A 19,553-nucleotide genomic window follows, 5' to 3' on the forward strand; every position below is an offset into this window, starting at 1 on the left:
TGCGCCGAAAAGTGACCCGGCTTCTGGCACGCATAACACACGCGCGCTTGCCTCCTCTCGAACCGCTTTCTGCGTTCGGCTTCGGCTGCCGCCGTCTCCTTACGTTCGGTCGGACTGCTTTCACTCGCATCCGCACTACGCGTGTCCCCCCTTGCTCTCATGGGTGTGAACTTCGGCCTCTCAGACTTGGAGCCAAATTCACCCTTTTGACCGTCCTTAGCTCCGCGAGCCCGACGCGTCACAAACTCCTCGGCTAGCTCGGCGGCTTTAGCCACTGTACTAACGTCTGGCCTATCCAAGACCCAGTACCGCACGTTCTCAGGTAACCGACTATAAAACTGTTCCAGCCCGAAACACTGCAGAATTTTCTCGTGGTCACCAAACGCTTTCTCTTCTTTGAGCCACTCCTGCATGTTTGACATAAGCCTGTAGGCAAACTCTGTATATGACTCATTTCTGCCTTTTTCATTTTCCCGAAACTTAAGACGGAACGCCTCCGCTGACAGCCTGTACTTTTTTAGCAGACTCGATTTCACTTGGTCGAAATCCTCTGCCTCCTCTCTCTTCAAGCGAGCGACTACGTCGGCCGCCTCGCCGGGTAACAAAGTGAGCAAGCGCTGTGGCCACGTTTCCCGAGAGAACCCCTGCTTCTCGCACGTTCGCTCAAAGTTAACCAGGAACAAACCAATGTCCTCTCCAAGCTTAAACGGCCGCATCAGGTCAGTCATTTTGAACGATACCCATTCTCCTGCACCGTGTGCCTGACTTCCATTACGAGCGCGTTCCATCTCTACCTCGAGACGCTTCATTTCCAAAGCGTGTTGGCGGTCGCGCTCTTCTTTCTCTTTCTCTTTTTGCTCTTTACGTTCGCGCTCCTCTTTCTCTTTTTGTTCTTTACGTTCGCGCTCGTTTTTCTCTTTTTCTTTTTGTTCCCTCTCCTCAATCGTCTCAAGGCATTCCGACAGCTCGTCATCCTCAGCCTCCAACTCAAGAATAGCCCTTAGCAGTTCTGGTTTTCTGAGTTTGTCTGAGACATCCAGACCCAACTCTCTTGCAAGCTCCAGCAATTTCGGTTTGCGCAACGACTTCAAATCCATGGCTGCTCCGAATGCTGCTTTCTCTACTGCCTACTATTGTCTTGCCGCAAACTAACCCGGCAGCAACGACAACACAATTACCAGCTCTGTTTCTGACACTAACAAAAGCCTGGCAAAACTCAGAAGAAGAAAGTCCCGCACTCACCAAACCTCGCAGCCAAGAATTCAGCGCAGTCGTTCCGCTGCAGGCAACCAGTCATCACACAGGGCTCGTTGCACTGCTCCCGGATGGTCGTTGTGCTGCTCAGCATACAGTTGACCGCATATCTTCGCTGCTGGCCTCCGTTGTCGGGATCTCACCGCTGGCAACCAGTTGTTGCATTTGGGTTGCAAGCCCCAAGGGTAGCGTTGGCCTGGCGGCCTGGGGCAAAGCAGGAAACATCCGAAGGTCCCGGCAAAGGATGAGTCGACTGGCAACAGAACAACTTGTTTTTTCTGGCATCGCAAAAGAGCAGCCGGTCAGGGCGACCACGTTACTCGAAGGACGAAATCGAAGTCTCTCTCGGCGTCCGGGGCAGCGGCTTTTTTTATACCCTCGGAGTCGAGGGCAAGAAGGAACGGCTGGGGAAGAGGCGTCCGATACGGCGACGCTTGAACATGTCCAGACGTGACGGGCGCGTCCGCCAGGCCGGCGCCGGTCAGACCTCCTCGCCTCCCAGTTGGGGAGCTCCTCTCCCCGGCTGCCGCGCTTTGACAAGCGTGGGCAAAACATGCACACACACACACACGCACGCACGACGACACGTGGCACTGAAACCTGCCTGGACGCGCTTGGCGGGAGGCGTTGCGGCCGCGATGAACGAAGCCGCGGCAACCGTTGCATCCGCGCCGGCTATACCGCGCGTCGAAGGCGAGACGTAACAGCCCAGTCTATTGCGCGTTGTTTTCGCTGAAATGCTGCATGGGCTTATTACGTAGATAAACAAGAATATATCTGGTCATTTTCGCTTTCACTTTCACCTATTTATTGAAATAAAAGTACACATTAGGTGCACTTAAACAGCACTTGTGAAAAGTGTCACATTCTAAAAGTGCACTCTAGCATAGCTAAACGGCGTAATACAAGTGCACTCTCCGAAGTCCGCACTCAGGATGGCGTGCGTTCACAGAGAGAGAGAGAGAGAGAGAGAAAACTTTATTTCGTCCATTAAGTGTTTAGCGTTCGGTCTTCGTCTGCATCTCTGCAGACTCTTGACCTTACAAGCAAGGTTGGCCCCTAGTCCAGGGCTCCACTGAGTCGCGCTGCTTCGCTTGCGTGCTGCACCATTGTCCTTTGGGCGGCGAGCTCGCAGCTGGTGAGCCGGCTCTCCCACTGCTCCGCACTCGGTGTTTTGTGTTGGTGGAACGTGTAGTTTCGCTTACACTCCCAGGTTATATGGTGGCGTTCACAGAAAAAACTTTGAAGGCTGACTGCGTAGCCTCTAGGGTAGGGTTTTTTGAGCATAAAATGTAATACATAACAAAATGCGCATACAAGTTAAGTTTATTGGTTAATAATATTTTTATTGATGCAATGGCTTTATGATAGTAAGCAGCAAAACAACTCGTCACTAAAACGAGGTGCAGTCCTCCATATTGTTTGCTGCCCGAATTCTGTATTTACTATACTTTTATCATAAAGCACATCCAATTGTTCTGTTAGCCGAAAATTAGGTTATATACACTTTTATGAGCTCCACTGCTGTAAAGGAGCATACTTCCGAAAGTTACGCTTATAGATAGCCGTTTCGAAAAACTGTTTTTAGCCAATTGCCATTTTCGTATACCTACGAGCGCACTCTGCTTGCTCATCTAGCACCGCGTAGCTTAAAGCTCACCCGCGGGGCAGAAGCGCACTCCGTGGAAATGCAATTTATATTGCGCCCTTGAAAGGAGTATTATACTGCCAGTTTCACGGAGTGTGCTTTGATTGTCGTCTTCATCACGTGCCATCCATGCTGAAGTCAATTCAAAACTGCGCGATAGTACTTGTACGTGCAAGCCGAGATTTGAACGCTTTGCTGCTTTGAAAATTATAATTGGTTGTTGGAGAAAGGGAATGGCGCTGTATCTGTGTCAAATCTCAGCGAACATTTGAACCGCGCCGTAAGGGAATGGATAAAGCAGCGACTGAGAGAAGGCAGACCAGCAAACAAAAAAGTGCGCTTGCAAGTGCCATCTCGTATACGCATGCAATAAATCACACAGCATGGTGGGATATTTGAACGGAGAAATTGAATAATGAGTGGTGCGCATTAACTATATGCTATCGCATTTGCAGTGGGCCGGGGCCTCAGTATCTGTGAATTTTTCTTAGCGCTGACCTCACATCGGTCTTCTCTCGGCAACAAAAAGACGGCAGCGACCTGCTGCGCCTTAGTGATTACCTTGAAGTAAGCCCTCTTTATCTGCCCCGAGTCCCGTCACGCTCGCTATCGTCCTTATGTTTACGCGACAGCGTCCTCCACAATAACCGCGACTACTCGAAGGGAGCTGCCCGCCTATATACTTATCGGGCACAAGGCCTTCCGGGACGAAGTCCTTTATGCGCGCCACAACAAGCCTTCGCCTGTGCACACGAGTTTTTCTGAAACACTGGCACGGATGCGTCATCAGCGCTACTGGTGCAACGTTTAGTGGGATCCCCCAAGATGGAGTAGATTAGCAGTAATGAAGTTAACTCGTTTCCATGCACTCAAGCATAGCCAAACTGCTGATAAGGCGAGCTATAGAGCTTCCTCTGGAAATTCGTAGTTGAAATATTTTCTCTGGTACCTCATCACCGGAGCAGTCACTCTTCAAAATGAGCTAATCGAGACGGCTAACATATGGTAGGGCTAGAAGAAATTGATAGACAGCTCGAAGTAGGAGTACTATTAGCCTAGTGTTCTCGCAACTGGGAAGACCTGTGTCAGGAACGCCGTCGACAAAGGTACACTAACTAATGATGTCTATTGATACGCGACAAGTCCTGCTTCGTGAAGTCGGTGCGTAATTGCTTTACTCACTTTCGGTGTCCTTCCTTAGTAACAGGTACCAATTTTCACAATCCGACTGTGCGGCCTGCTCGTGCCACCCCCGCCACCGGATACGGGCTGATGTAGTTTCGGCTACTAGGCTTTGTTCCGGTGCAACGCCAGTGGGGGGATGGGTTGGCTGGGCCCATCCTATGGGGATGCGAAACCCCATGGGAGTGGCAGCGGCCCCTAGGCGGCCGTGAGGGCCAGTCGCGCTCGTGTGGTCGGATACGCGAGCGGAGGCAGGCCTGGTGGTACACCCTGGCTGGGTCACGAAATCCGGCATAAAAGGCATGTGTAAAAGTTCAAAAGGTTTTCAAACACATGCTACTCGCCCCCGCACGCGGAGGCGTGCACGTCTGGCGAGCGACGCGCGGGTTTCTGGTTACGGAGAGGCTAAGTCCGCGCGGGAGTTCACAGCAGCCAGGCTCCTCGGAAGCGATGCCCTCTGGGAGGCAGCCTCACGCCTCACCGCGGGGCCATTGGGGTCATTGCTGGACGCCGAGGTAGGGGGGCGTAGTACGACCAGTGCAAAAACCGTTGATGTTGTGGAGTACCAGAGGAGTAGACCCGGGTCATCTCGCCCTAAGCCACGTTCTTGGTTTGTGGCCCGGTCAGCTCAGCCTTGAACACTCCCTTCACAGTAAGAGCGGAGCAAACTAGGGGAGAAAATAAGTGCGGTTGGTTGGTTGGTTGGAAGCACAGGCGGGTCCCCCCGGAGGTGTTAGGTCCTGGCACCGAGGGCCGAAGGGCCGATAGGCTGACGACCGAAGCTTCTAATTGCCGGATCAAACCACATCCTTCCGGTGCCTGCAAAACCGCGAAAAGCACCCGACAGTTAGTAGCTGGCAGGTCCGAAACAAACCCTGAAATTCGTGGAGAGGCCCGAGGTAGCTGACCCCGGGTTAGGTTTTCCTGTCTCCGGCGGTCGGAGCCCGTTGCGTTTGTGAGTGGTCGGGCATCCCTTCAGCGGGGCCGCACCATTGGCCAATCTTGACATCCTCCCTGTCCTGGCCAGGTAGGCCAGCAATGGAGTCACGACATTTGAAGGAACAGAGCTGTCCCCATTCCTATCCATTTACCTATAACTGCTTCCCGACAACCATACAACCCATTCATTTCACACATCATTCTGCTACGTCCCATGGGAGATCAGGGGAGACTCCCTGGGCCCGCTCCTTCGGCTGTAGGTTGCTCTGTATCTCCCCCGCTCCCCCCATTTCTTTTCCTTTTCTCCACCTACGGGTGGTAAATTTACCTTTGCCTTCGGCCTTTTCATTTATCTTCTTATTGGATTAAGCCTCTTATACGTAAGTGGCGCAGAGGCTTAATATTTTTCAATGTTTTTAAGTTCCCCATCCGAATATTTGTCATTTGCAGAGAAGTAGCGCTCCGACAGAATTTCAGAGTTTATGGCGTTTATTTCGCGACTTAACCATCAAACAAGAAAGTTGAATGCAGCACGAATCATCATATTTTTGTTATTGAGTGCAGAGCTGATGAGTACATAGTCCCTCTAAGCTACGGGCGTGAATTCACTCGCTAGACAAGCCAGTTAAAGTTTTAACGAGAGAGCGAGTCAGCATTAGATACAGATAGAAACGGCTATGACAGCCAGAGGGCCATTGATTGTGAAAGCTTAAAAGATCTCGGGTTTTCGAAAATAGAAGATCAATATGTAGGCGGAGACATTTTATCAAGCAAATCGGTCCTACTTGCGTGAGAATGGCATCTATTTCTCTGTAAGACGAAGACATTACGGGTCGATGCGAAGGTTGTCATCTCGGCTTCATTTTTTGTTTTGCACGTGAATCTTTTCTTCCAATTACCCCTCAGTCTATTTGCTTGTTTGTTTTCTTCCTGTTGTGAAAAAGCGGCGTATTCAGCACAATAAAAAGATTTGAAATTCTCGTTGCTCTTGTATTGTATGTGTTCTAGTTTTCGCGCTCCAATCCGCATTTACACAAAACATGTGGGGCGCGAGCAACAAAGCAGGCGACTGTGGCTTCCCTTTAAAACCATTCAAGTGGCCGGGTCCCATTTTGCACCCCATCATTGTATCCAGCTACGATGGAACCCAGGCCTGTCTTGGCCCGAAGACCAGGTGTCACGTTGCGTTGAAGTTCCGGTAGGTGAGGTCTGCCCGAGGACCGATGAGCGGGCGGGAAAATTCCAGAGCAATTTTTCTGTCGATGTATCGCTGATTATTGGCCGCCATATTTGGAAACGTAGAACAGTGAAATGCCGCGCGGAAGCATAATCAGCTTATAGGGACCGGCAAAATTGGCGGACCAGCTCGCTGCACGCGTTTTCCACGATTAGCCTGCGTGCGACCAAAGACGCGACAAAGTGCAGGAAAACCGTTAGGTGCAGTGTTAGTATCTTCTAGGCGCACGCAGGTACGCGCGGTGCCCTCGCACGCGACGGGATTACGCCAAAAGATAGGTTCCTCATCGCCTGCATCTTTGAGCCTGGTAATAAAGAGACTAAGCGCAACACTGACAACGCGCAGCGCACCAGGCGTGTTCGAAGAACGTTCTCACCTATCTGCCCTGCTAGACGAATCCAGTACTTCTTCTAACTATCCGAGCCTAGCCTTCATTCTGTACTGTTTCACAGAAAGGTGGCAGGGAGCGTATTTCGAGCATATCACGGAGCCGCGGGGTCTAGAGAGTAACCCTCCCAGCCTGATCTGTCAACTGCCATTTTGGCTTCCCGTGTGGATGCTGTAGCGGGCCCGGCCATGCATGGTCGACCTCCCGTCCTCGGTTCGCAGCTAAGTCTGTCTTCCGTCTTGTCAATACAACTTCAGGACTACCCGCGTTGAGAACGTGGACAGTGGCAGGCGCTTCGACTGTGCTGGCTACCACCCTGCAGTTCATTTGGTATTACTATGCCTCATAGAGCTTCTCTTCACCACAAAAACCCAATCTATAAAATTAGTAGCCGGCCTCCCTGAATCTGGTGGTGCAAATACAGGACGCGCCAGCTTACTTTAGCCAGTGTTTCGAAATATGCCGCGGCACTCTAAGACTACGCGACAAAATGCGTGTTGCGAGTCTGTTCTATGAAGCAATTAACACTATTTTGTATTTTACTTACCTGAATAATTAGTCGAAATTTATTAACCAAATTCACAAGCAATGAAGTTACGCGAAAAATTATAATCATAGTGTTGTAGAATTTTCCGCAAAATATCTGATTAAGCAGTTTTAAGCTTTCCATCTATTACGTATCAGCTGTTTTTCGCTGACTGCCGATGCCCGCGCAATACAAAGAAAATACCATGTCACATGTTCGCTTAGCCATCGCGATTGCAGTGCTCTCAAACTTTCAGCATAGCCCGGTGTTCAGCCTCTTAAAAAGCGACAGGGCGCTTCGTGATAGCGATAAGCAGACGGATCCGTTATCGCTTCCGCTGGCGTAAATCCTGCAACCAGCGATGCGTCCCAGCCCTGTCACCTTTTCAGCGGCAGCACACCCGGCCAGATTACTTGTTCGTTTGTAGGGGAAACGTTTGAGAGCAGGGGCGCGATTACGGATCAGTCTCAATCGAAATTGTCTCAAAAAGTATATCATTTGCCTCTCTCCTATTGGTCGGCGGCCATTTTGATTTTTTTCGTCACTGACTGACGTCGTAAATGGCGCAGAAGTGGTGACGTTGGCCATCTAATTATGCGGGCAGATTGAGACGATTTTTTGAGACTGGAAAAAGTAGTATCAACACGTTTGAGACAGAAAATGGCGGCTGTTTACATCGTCGTATACGCGGGTGACCGCGCGAGCAACGGTGTCGGAGGGTGCATGAAGACGACTTTGACGCGCGGGAGAGTTATTTCGAGGAGACTGCGCAGTGTCTGTGCGACGAACTCGCCGTTGAACTGGGAAGTGCGCGGGTGAGTGCGCTGTCAGTGGAGCGGCAGGTGCTGTGCGCGCTGCGCTTCTTCGCCTCCGGTGGGTTTCAAGGCGCCGTTGGAAATGAAGAAAACGTCGGCGCAGCCCAACTGACTGTGAACAAGCCTTTGCGGCGGGCAGCGGAGACCAATGTCAACGTTGGGTAACAGAAGGGGGGTGTTTGCTTTCCGAGGAGACCCGAGGAGAAGGCGGCGGCGAAGGAGGGCGTCCTTTGCCTAAACGTTCGCCGCGGCAGCATCTCCGGCGTCGTCGGGTGTGTCGATTGGGCACTCATCACTATCAATGAGTCTGGGGGCAGTGCTGCGAACGAGCCGCAAGCGGTTCTACGCTGCGGACGTAATAGTGAGTATACCTCGGCCACTGTTTTTGACCGCATGAGTTCAAGTGCTACAAGTGCATGAGCTACAAGTGCGGGCCTCGGCAGCGAGAGTGAGTACGGGCTGTGCTTGTTTTTTCTCAGATCTGTGGCGCGAACATGTGCATCCTGGCCGTGGACTCGCGCTGACCCGGATCCTTCCGCGACGCGTTTGTCTGGCGGCATTCCGAGGCGGAGGAAGGCCTGCTGGACGACGGTGATTTTTTTTCTGGGTAAGCAGTAAAATAGCCGTGTCACCCGTCGGGCGAACTCAGTCACATCTATTGAGCTCCAGCACTATGCATTTGGCCGGGTCTGCTAAAGCTACAAGAATCAGTCTGGACAGTTACACAAATGCAGACACTTTACAGTATGATACAATGTATTGCCACCCTTTCCTTTTGTTAAATATAATTGCAGCAGAAACACAGGACACATATTACATTGTTGAAATGCATAGCCTTTCCTGTTGAAGAAACCAAAGCAAAATGCACCTGACAGCACTTGTGTTTTGTAGGCAATCATAGCGCATCATTTATATGAATATGGTGGTAAAAGACTGACCTTACAGTAGTGCTCACTTATACATCTAAATCCTGCATGTATGTATGCTCTTGAATGTCATATTCAGCAAAGCCTGGATGTGGGCTACTTGGCGTGAGTCTTCTACTGTATAGCAGAGTGTCCTGTAATGCTGTTGAGATCACTGAGAAAGGACATGCTTAGCCGCATCATTTTTTGTTATGCAGGAGACTATGTCTACCCACTGGAGCCATGGCTGCCTGCACCAGTTGCACGACATTACAGACCTGACTCAGCAGAAGGCCTGTACAACACGCCACATGCTTTCACACAATTTGTGGCTGAGCGCTGTATTGGTGTGCCGAAGAGCTGCTTCCGTTGCTTTCAAGGGCACCGGATGCACCAGTGCCAGTGGAAGTGGACAGTGCGCATCATCACCGCACGTGCTGCACTTCACAGCCTCTGTTTGGATGTGCCCATATCATGCACTTCACAGCCTCTGTTTGGATGTGCCCATATCACCAGAGGGTGCAGGCGACACTGCCTCTGACCCAGATAACAACGGGCCACCTCTAAATGGTGGCTGCCTCGTACAGACGGGATCCCTCCTCACCTGCCTCCTGAGAAGAGCATGCGGTGCTGTACTTTTGGCCTCTCTAGGACGACCCGTCTCCAGAGGAAGGCGTACCGAGGGATGGTGCAGCGGCAGTTGCGATGGAAAATCTAGCGTCCAGAGACGACTCACCATGCTGGCATAGAGAGTCATATCAGGCACTCTTCCCCTGTTGCCACTGTCATTTCCTTGTGTCATTGCACAACACACATCTGCAAGTGTGTGAGCAATTGTGTGATGTGGTTGTGCCCTTGGCCAACCTGTGTGCAGCGAGAAGCCAGCAGTGACAAACAAGTGCCCCCCACCGGCTGCCACTTCATTTTCAGTGTGTTTGCTAGTATATCTTCCAGTCCCTCAGCAGCGTGTTGCACAGTCTCTTCCTGAAGACGGAAAAGGTGTTGAAGCAGCTCGCCCAATTTCTGAAAAGCATCATTTTGAACTCTCTTTTGTCAATGCTTATGTCAGCCCACCTGCCCCTTCTCTGCTGTCTCCTTCCAGCTTGGTGGAGTGCCTGTGGTCATTACCTGTGTGACGAACATGCATGAACCAAACGTGTAGTGCTGGAATAAGGCATGAAATATTTGTGATGCTTGTTGGAATCAAAAAGCTGTTTTTTATTGCATCATACATTCAGTAAGCGCGTTTATTTTTTTAGGCACAGCATTTGACACGAGTGTTTCTATTGCAGAAAAGGCAGTGTACATACAAGCATACTTTACCTTGATGTACAATTACCGTATGGCATTTCTGAGTGCAGTTAAGAAAAAAAACCTGAAAAATTGAGTTCAAAGTGCATGTTTTCTTTCATACAGAGGCTACCTGTACAATAAATATGGCATAGTACAGTGTACATGATGCATTTTCTGGACTACAAAACATTTTGGCACATATAAGTAGTGTAAATACCAAAGCTAAGCTTTTAGCGTAATGGTGTGTGGCTAGGGGTTTCGCTCTGTGCTAAAAGCTGTACCTACTTCAAGGAAACCGCTGTACAACAATGCATAATAAAGATTGTAAGGTGCAGTGGCTACAATGACTGCTGAATGACTAGAACATCTTCACTGATAGACAAAGATGTGTAAACATCACAGACACATCATCAAGGAGATGGTGTGTGATTAGAGGTTAGTTTACAATCACAAATCATGCAACACCGTTACTGGAAATGCTCTACAGCTCTAAGAATATACAGGCAGCTCTATTGTGGAAAATTTTGAGCACTCGGTTATTGCCCCATAACTGACACCTAGCTTGGTTTGCGTAACACAGGGCTATGAAGTCTTGTCCATGATGACACGAGATGGTGACAATGCCGAATGGCCGGACAAGCTCCTTGTGCTATCATATAATATGTGTGATAAGTGCAACTGCTGTCAAGCTACTTTTCGCCTAGGTATTTAATGTCCTAGTCATTTTCAACTGGCTGTTCCCTTTCAAACTGGAGTGGCCTGTATACAGGGTGTCTCAGATATGATGGACCATAATTTTAAAAAAAACAAGTGGTCTTCCGACCTGAAAGGAAGTGCATGTTAGAAGCTATGCAAAGTATTTAAAGCCCTTCAAACACTGCCCTCACCAAACCCAGTTATACCAACATCACTCCGCCTGCTGAGCAAAATACAATATTACACATCACTGCCCTGTCCTACCTACCTCACTGCCCTAGATCATATGCAATTCAAGCGCTGTGTACCAGCAAACATGAACAAACTTGCTCAACTTTCTGCCCAGTTGCAATTAGCCTCTATACAAGCAAACTTCTTCTTTCCAGGTTGACCCTGGATCTACTACATGATCAGTAAATAACGTTAATGGAACAAGCTCGTTCTCTCCTCGGTGACAATAGCAAAGTTATCAAGTCAAGTGCTTCCTTTCTCTCTAAACAAAGTGGAGCATAAACATCACAATTTCTGCATCTTGCACAGGAAAAAAAAGAAACTACGGCAACAAGTGAACATAAACCGAACGGAGCTACAAAAATACAAACGGAACATCAAGTGCTTAGCCCGATGTGGGCGGCAACACTTGGTTACGAGGCAGAAGAGTGCTGCCACAGAGGCAGGCCGTGTCGGCTCTCATTTCCCGCACCGAGATTGCAAGCTATCAGCAGCTGCACCTGTCTGTCGGCAGTTGCTTCTATGTGATGATTCATGGTTTTCTGGTATTTTCTAAAGAAAATAAACAGAACCACACGTCACTCGGTGATCGATAGGCGCCGACCGAGAACACAGACTAAAGTTGTCTTCGTCGATTTTCGAGCCGAGCGCTGCTTGTAAGTTGATCTCGGCAGGCCCGTAGCATTCACTGCCTTCAATCAGATTTTTCTGCGCACTTAAGACATCCGCAAAGTACCTTGATTTTAGACGACACGCGAAAAAACAGGAACTAGCCATGGAATCAGCTGTTTTTTTGCAGACCGCCATGTTCACGTTATGCCACTGCCAGCGCGCCCTCATGGCAAGAGAAGTTAACCTGCAGCAAATTTAATTGCAAAACTGAGAATGCTTCTAATTTTCCCTCGTGTTGTTGAGATTGCAACACAGTTTACTACCAAAATAAAGCATTACTTGTTTTCTTCATTGCGTTTTTGTTCATTTTCAGACTAACATGTTCACGCTATACCGCTGACGGCACACCTTCGCGGCAAAAAAAGTGACTGAACAGCAAACTTAATTGCAAAAATAAAAACACTGGTTCTTTTGCTTGGTGCTGTTGGGTTTGAAATACAGTTACTCAGCAAAATAAAACATTACTCGTTTTTATTCACTGCGTTTTTACTGCAAAACATTAGTCTACGGTCCCTTGTCGTGCGATTAGTGGTTTCGGGGCGGAGCCCACCGCCTCCTTGCTCCGCATTGGCCGATTCGGCGGTCGGCATTTCTCGGTGTCGTCATTTTGACGTCACTGTCTCAATATTGAGACAGTTTTTTGAGACTGATCCGTAATCGCGCCCCAGTGTGGTTGCCGTGTGAATGCTTACATTTAACCTGGTATTTTTTTATTTCGCTGGCATCTGCAGAGAGCGAAAAAAGCTAGTACGTAATAGAAGGAAAGTTATAATCTGTTCAGTCGGGCGTTTTGCCGACCACTCTCCAACTTTCCGACTAGTACTTTTTTCACACCTTCATTGCTTGCGAGGCTGGTTAATAATTCTCAAATAGCTACGCAATTAAGCACAATAAAAAATAGTGTGACTTGCTCAATATCATAGCCTGAAACATGCATTTGGTCGCGTCGTCTTATAGAGCCAGAGCATGTTTTTAAACCCTGGCTAAACTTAGCTGCGACACCCTATATATATACATAAGAAAGAAGTCATCTATGCCAATTAGCGTGAGGAAGTTCTGCTACATTTTTTCCTGGTGTTGGTGAATGTCAGTTATTCGTAAAATTATTTGCACTAATAATTTCTGACTGATACACATCAGGAATTTAAAGATATTTATTTATTTATTTATTTATTCAAAATACCTTACAGGGCCCAGAAGGTCATTGAGTAAGGGGGGAAAAACAATAGATTAAGCAAATAGGAAGAATAAATTAAAAACAACGCGTGATACAAGGCAAAAATTAAACACAATTATAAATATACAGGGCAAAACGTAACTAAAAGACATACATCACCGCGAGCAACAAAAATTAAATTAGTAGCAAGAATGCATCGCAAGTGCCCAATAGGCATCAAAAGGAAAAAGCAGTAGTCATAAAAAACATACAGATGGCTGAAATTGCACAAGAAACCAAAACTTTGTAAAATACCAACGAGAAGAAAAGGGGACCAAGGGCACAGAACAACCTGAAACAAGACACAATGTCGTTAAAGAAAATGTTTGTGCAGTTGGTCTTGAAATGATTGGTGGTTGCCGATAGATGCGATACAGTTGGGAAGATCATTCCAAAGAATAATGGCACGTGGAAGTGCAGATGAATTGAATGCTAAGGTTCTTCCGTAAATGCGTGTAATGCTATACTGATTATGTAGGCGGCGTGAAATGCGTGAAGGCTCTTCGAGGGGCAAGGGAGATGGCCTGGTGCTATGACGATATTTATTAAGTAAGCATAAAAGAGCGATGGAGCGACGAATATGTAATGGTTCGAGGGAGATATCAAGTTTAATCTTAGTGATACTGGACTGGGGGTGGTACTTTTGTGTGATGAAACGAGCGGCTCTATTTTGTACGGATTCAAGCATGTTGATCAGGTAATTTTGATAAGGGGACCACATAGGTGAAGCAAATTCTAGTTGAGGACGCACGATTGTTAAGTAAGCGACTTTTCTCACGTTATTAGGGGCGTTTCGCAAGTTCCGGCGCAGGTACCCAAGTGATCTTGAAGCTTTGGCACAGATGGATTGAATGTGTGTGGCCCATGAAAGATTATCTGTGAGGTGAATACCTAAATACTTATAAGGTGATGCCCGAGACACTGCGGTACCATCAATGGAGTACGAGAAATTAGAATTAGTACGCTTGCGGGTGAAAGAGATGACCTTGCATTTAGATGAGTTGAGCATCATTTGCCATTTACTGCACCAATTTGAAATTAAGTTCAGGTCAGTTTGGAGGGCAAGGTGATCATGCATAGAATTAATGGGCCGGTAAATGATGCAGTCGTCAGCAAAGAGGCGTATAGAAGAAGATATGTCTGTTGGCAAGTCGTTAATGTATATTAGAAACAATAAGGGGCCAAGAACACTACCTTGGGGTACGCCAGACTCTACATCACTGAGTGGGGAGGTGAAATTGTTAACTGTAGTGAACTGCTGGCGAAATGAAAGAAAGTTACGTAGCCATGACAGTGTTAAAGAATCTAGGCACAGAGCAGACAATTTTGAGAACAAGCGGGAATGTGCAACACGGTCGAAGGCTTTAGCAAAATCTAAAAAGATACAGTCAGTTTGAAGGTTAGCATCCATGTTGAAATGCAAGTCAGTCGTAAATTCTAGCAGTTGGGTGTCACAAGAAAAACCTTTTCGGAAGCCGTGCTGATTAGGAAAAAAGAAAGAGTTAAGTTCCAGATGGCAGTAAATGTGAGAAGCGATAACATGCTCGAGTAATTTACAGCAAATGCAGGTTAGCGAAATGGGGCGGTAGTTTTCCGGTGAATTTCTGTTTCCACTTTTTAACACTGGAACGATCTTAGCAATTTTCCAATCTCTAGGAAGTAAACCGGATGATAATGATTGCTGATAGATGAGGCATAGAATTTCACTGGAGATCGATACGGTGTTTTTCAGTATTTTAGAATTTATGTTGTCAACACCTGCTGATGAGGAAACCTTAAGATTAGAAATGAGACGAGCGATACCTTCAGCGGAAATGGTAATAGGAGCCATAAATTGGTAATCATGATCAGGAACAATGGGTATGTTGGAATGATCTTCCCGAGTGAACACTGACGCAAAGTATCTGTTAAATGCTTGAGGACATTCACTCTCCGAAAGCTGCACGTGATCGTCGTTGCATAATGGGAATTGGTTGTTAGTACTGTCAGGAGATATCACGCGCCAGAACTTTTTGGGATTAGATTTTAGGAGGGCGGGTAGGTCATGGGAAAAATATTTTTTCTTTGATGCCCGGAGGGCCGAGCAGTAAGATTTCAGACAATCGTTGTATTTTTGCCAAGCACCCGATGTAGATACCAACCGAGCCTTTCTGTACAAACGCTTTTTTTTGTTTCGATGACGACGGAGAGATCTAGTGAACCATGGATTAGATTTGTCGTTTGAAATTGAAACCAAGGGAACATATTTGTAAACTAGATTGGACATCATGATCTTATAAAGTACCCAGTTCTGATCGACGGACCTGTCCGCAAATGAGGGCAAGAACGTTTGAATAAAAAAATCGTTAAGTGCAATATTCATATCTCTATAATTAGCTCTATTGTAATCGCGAATTTTCGTGGATGTAAGACCTTGAAATGCTAATGGGACATTAAGTTGTAGATGAATGAGCTTATGGTCACTAAAACCGTCAAGGAGCAAGACTTCGTTAATCGTTTCGGGCGCATTGCAGAAAGCTAAATCTAAAATGTTTGAACCGCGAGTAGGTTGGTTAATCACCTGAAAGAAATTAAAATCTAACATAATGTTGATAAGTTCTGTTGAGGCGCGGCAAGATGACGACAAATGTGACCAATCAATCTGTGGAAAATTGAAGTCACCAACCAGGTAAATGAGTTCAGTTGGGCATATTTGCATAGCTGAAGTAATACTGCTATGGAGTTTAGAAACGAATGAGTGATCTGAATCAGGCGGACGGTAGCAAACACCAACCAGTACCTTCACCGATGCCAAAGTACAAGCAGCCCAGACTATTTCAAGTGAAGACCCGGTGTTAATGAGGAATGAATTTAATCCTTTTTTGATGGCGATAAGGACACCACCACCTTTTCTACCGGAGCGATCACAGCGATATACGTTGTAGTTATCTTTACTGGGAAAATTTTCGCTATCCGCTACGTCAGGGTGCAACCAAGTTTCTATTAGTGCCACAATATCATCGTCAGAATCATCCAGAAAAGAACACACCTCTTCACGCTTAGGCAGTAGGCTTCGGATGTTAGTAAATGATAAAGATAACTGTGGACTGGAGCCACAAGACCTAGGCAGAGCCTTAGTGGGATGGCTGTTGCTGAGCTATCTGGTTGATAGAATGACAGAATTGGTCGCGCTATCATATACGTAGGTATTTTTGCCAATGTGCAGCTTATCAACGACCAGTTTGCCCTTCTTATCCTGGAGCTTGGCGAACTCAAGTAGCTTTTGCCGTGCCTGCCTGGTTGGCAAAGAAAAATCCTCTCGAATTGAATGATTCGAGCCTTTTAGCTTATACGCTGACGAAAGAATCCGCTGTTTGTCCTTAAAAAAAGTTAGTTTCGTGATAATGGGCCTATGCTTGTCGACAGCGAACCTTCCCAACCGATGTACACGCTCAAACTGGGAGTTTGTGACAGTAATTCCCAGTTTTTCGTGGCAGAAGGAAATTATTTTCTGTTCCGAATCGTCCCAGCTTTCGTTCTCATCGTCTGTGAGCCCAAAGAACAACAAATTGGACCGCCGAAGCCTGTTTTCAGCATCAATACACCTCTCTGTAACTTGGGCCAGTTTTTCACTAATGTTATGCAGACCGGGATCGAGAGTGCTGGCGTCAGGTTGGCTAAGTGGTACAGCATTGGCCTCCAGTGCTGTAACTCTGTCAGAAAGCTGTTTAATCATCACATCTGTAGCATCCTGTTTTTCTTTAACACCCTTAAGCTCGTTCAATATTTCCGTTTGACCAGACTCGAGCCTCTGCATAGTTTCCAAAATCGAGGAAAGCAGGTCCTCAGGAGAAGGACCTGGGTTTGATTCAACGTCACCGGCAAGTAAGATCAACAAGGACAGGGCAAATGACCAACATCGCGACACTGGCAGTAGAAAACGCTTCACTTTGGCGCGGAACTCTGTTGGGCACGACACCGCTAGCAGACAGTAATCATCACTCTTGGCACAAGTAGCACCGTTGAGGTAACTAACCTGCACAATCAGGACCGGTAAGTTGTGCATGGCTGACGCGGTGTCGAGCCCAATTCCGCGCGCAGCTCTGTCGCCGTTATATACCGGGCTGGCTGTGACGTGGTCCGTTGTCGACGATGGATGTTGCCAGATGAAAGTGTCGGTGACATCCAAAAACAGCGAAGGCGGCAGTGAACCAAGAACGGGCGGCAGCGATGCTCTAAGACCAGCCTCGCGGTAGATGGCCGGCCAGCAAGCGACGCCACAGATGAAAGCACCCTGCACAATCAGGACCGGTAAGTTGTGCATGGCTGACGCGGTGTCGAGCCCAATTCCGCGCGCAGCTCTGTCGCCGTTATATACCGGGCTGGCTGTGACGTGGTCCATTGTCGACGATGGATGTTGCCAGATGAAAGTGTCGGTGGCATCCAAAAACAGCGAAGGCGGCAGTGAACCAAGAACGGGCGGCAGCGATGCTCTAAGACCAGCCTCGCGGTAGATGGCCGGCCAGCAAGCGACGCCACAGATGAAAGCACCCTGCACAATCAGGACCGGTAAGTTGTGCATGGCTGACGCGGTGTCGAGCCCAATTCCGCGCGCAGCTCTGTCGCCGTTATATACCGGGCTGGCTGTGACGTAGTCCGTTGTCGACGATGGATGTTGCCAGATGAAAGTGTCGGTGGCATCCAAAAACAGCGAAGGCGGCAGTGAACCAAGAACGGGCGGCAGCGATGCTCTAAGACCAGCCTCGCGGTAGATGGCCGGCCAGCAAGCGACGCCACAGATGAAAGCACCCTGCACAATCAGGACCGGTAAGTTGTGCATGGCTGACGCGGTGTCGAGCCACAGAAGCATTCCCTTATGGTCTTAAGTTTCCCTGATTGTTGGCTTCTCTCATATGAATGCGATAACGAGCGTCGCATATCCATTTGCTGTATATATATCTACCTTGGCAACTTACCCACAACCTGTTGGACAGCGCATTAAAATAAACAAAAATACAGAACACATCACAAAAGCCAGGAACTCCAAATGTTTATAATAGCATCCATGGGTCAAAAAGGCAGGAACATGGGTGCCTTCTATACATTTAATGAAAATGCCGCAGCGTAGGTTTATTGTCATGGTGTTTATAATGAGTGTATGATGTACTGATTGAATAATAATAATTGGTTTTTGGGGAAATGAAATGGCGCAGTATCTGTCTCATATATCGTTGGACACCTGAACCGCGCCGTAAGGAAAGGGATAAAGGAGGGACTGAAAGAAAGGAAGAAGTGGTGCCGTAGTGGAGGGCTCTGGAATAATTTCGACCACCTGGGGATCTTTAACGTGCACTGACATCGCACAGCACACAGGCGCCTTAGCGTTTTTCCTCCATGTACTGATTGACATTTTCTCCCCAAAACAACGGGTGGAACCGTTTCCATTGCCTTCATATGGAATTCATGAGTCATCACATATTAAACTCATTTAGTGCCTTCCGTTTGATTATCGTGCAGAATTATACTTGTCCGACCCAATAATTGACCTTAATCCACCAACTAATCCCCACCAAACCACCTAAATTCTTTGTATTTTGGGGGGCCTGCACTCAAATTTTGTGTCGTCAGATTTTCAAACCTGGCGGGGCCCTTTGAATCGTTCACTAGTGGCCACGTGGTGTTGATGCCGTCACGGCGCTGTAAAACGTGTTCGTACATCAATGAAAATGCTCACACCCCTTTGCGCGCAGCGGTGCAACAGTTAAGAACTGCGCCACTGCTACAGCAGGTGGTTGTTTTGAACATAGGCGTTACTGGGGCTTTGAGACAAATGCTGCTCTTGCCGAACTGCCGTAAAGATCATGCGGAGTGTCATGGTGGGAGGGTGGAAATTTAATTGAATTAATTTGAATTAATTTCAATGTCACTTGTCACAGGTGGCCGGTAGCTCACAACCCGGTGGACAGGTTGCCATGTGTTACGGTGACCAGGTTGTGACGACGCCTCACGGTCCCATGGGCTCTCTCAAGCGATTATTCCGAATTGGAAACTTGGCTGTACTCTCAGATCAGCTTCTTTGGGGCCACATGACTGATGACGTCATCAGAGTCACGTGACCCTAATTGGCCATTCAGAGAATTTCGTTGCGGAGAAAGCCTCATGAAAAACGCCTCATCAGAATACGACTTAGAACAAAGACATTTCCCTCCTTAGAATTTCATTTTACAACTCATCGTTTCTATTTCGGCATACACAATTCGACACAGCCTCTGTTAGCTTAAAAATCTCAAAGAATCACAGACGACTCTTCGGAAAGGCGGTGGCCTCTTCCCGAATGTCTTTCCACAGCTCAATGAAAGAAGCCTTGCTTCCTTCCTCCTTTATTTTCTTTTCTAAGCGAGCGCGCTGCTCCACATTGAAATTAACAGTTCTTACCACAGGGCAATTTTTCTTATCGTCTAAATATCTTTATTTGCAATGAAGTTCTTGCAGTAAAACATCCTTTTTCTTCGAAGTATGTAACTAAAATCTTTCGCATGTACTCTTGTAATGACAAAAGACAGAAAATAAAC

At 47.6% G+C, this 19,553-nt stretch overlaps 1 protein-coding gene and 1 long non-coding RNA gene across 2 annotated transcripts; one reads left to right on the forward strand and one right to left on the reverse strand.

Annotated features, from left to right (window-relative positions):
- Nucleotides 1–7,626: 7,626 nt before the first annotated feature.
- LOC144119357 (uncharacterized) lies at nt 7,627–10,686 on the forward strand. Its single transcript, XR_013312341.1, has 3 exons — nt 7,627–8,350; nt 8,469–8,596; nt 9,113–10,686. It is a non-coding gene; the product is annotated as an uncharacterized LOC144119357 (long non-coding RNA).
- A 4,952-nt stretch (nt 10,687–15,638) lies between these two features.
- LOC144120291 (uncharacterized) lies at nt 15,639–17,593 on the reverse strand. The gene is made up of 3 exons (XM_077652683.1): nt 17,360–17,593; nt 16,630–17,275; nt 15,639–15,643 (listed from the first exon to the last, which is right to left on the reverse strand). Exons 1-3 carry the CDS (start codon nt 17,561–17,563, stop codon nt 15,639–15,641), a joined length of 855 nt encoding a protein of 284 aa, XP_077508809.1. The 5' UTR covers nt 17,564–17,593.
- Between the last annotated feature and the right edge of the window lie 1,960 nt (nt 17,594–19,553).

The sequence above is a fragment of the Amblyomma americanum genome, chromosome 2 (genome assembly GCF_052857255.1).
Source record: "Amblyomma americanum isolate KBUSLIRL-KWMA chromosome 2, ASM5285725v1, whole genome shotgun sequence".
Lineage (NCBI taxonomy): Eukaryota > Metazoa > Arthropoda > Arachnida > Ixodida > Ixodidae > Amblyomma > Amblyomma americanum.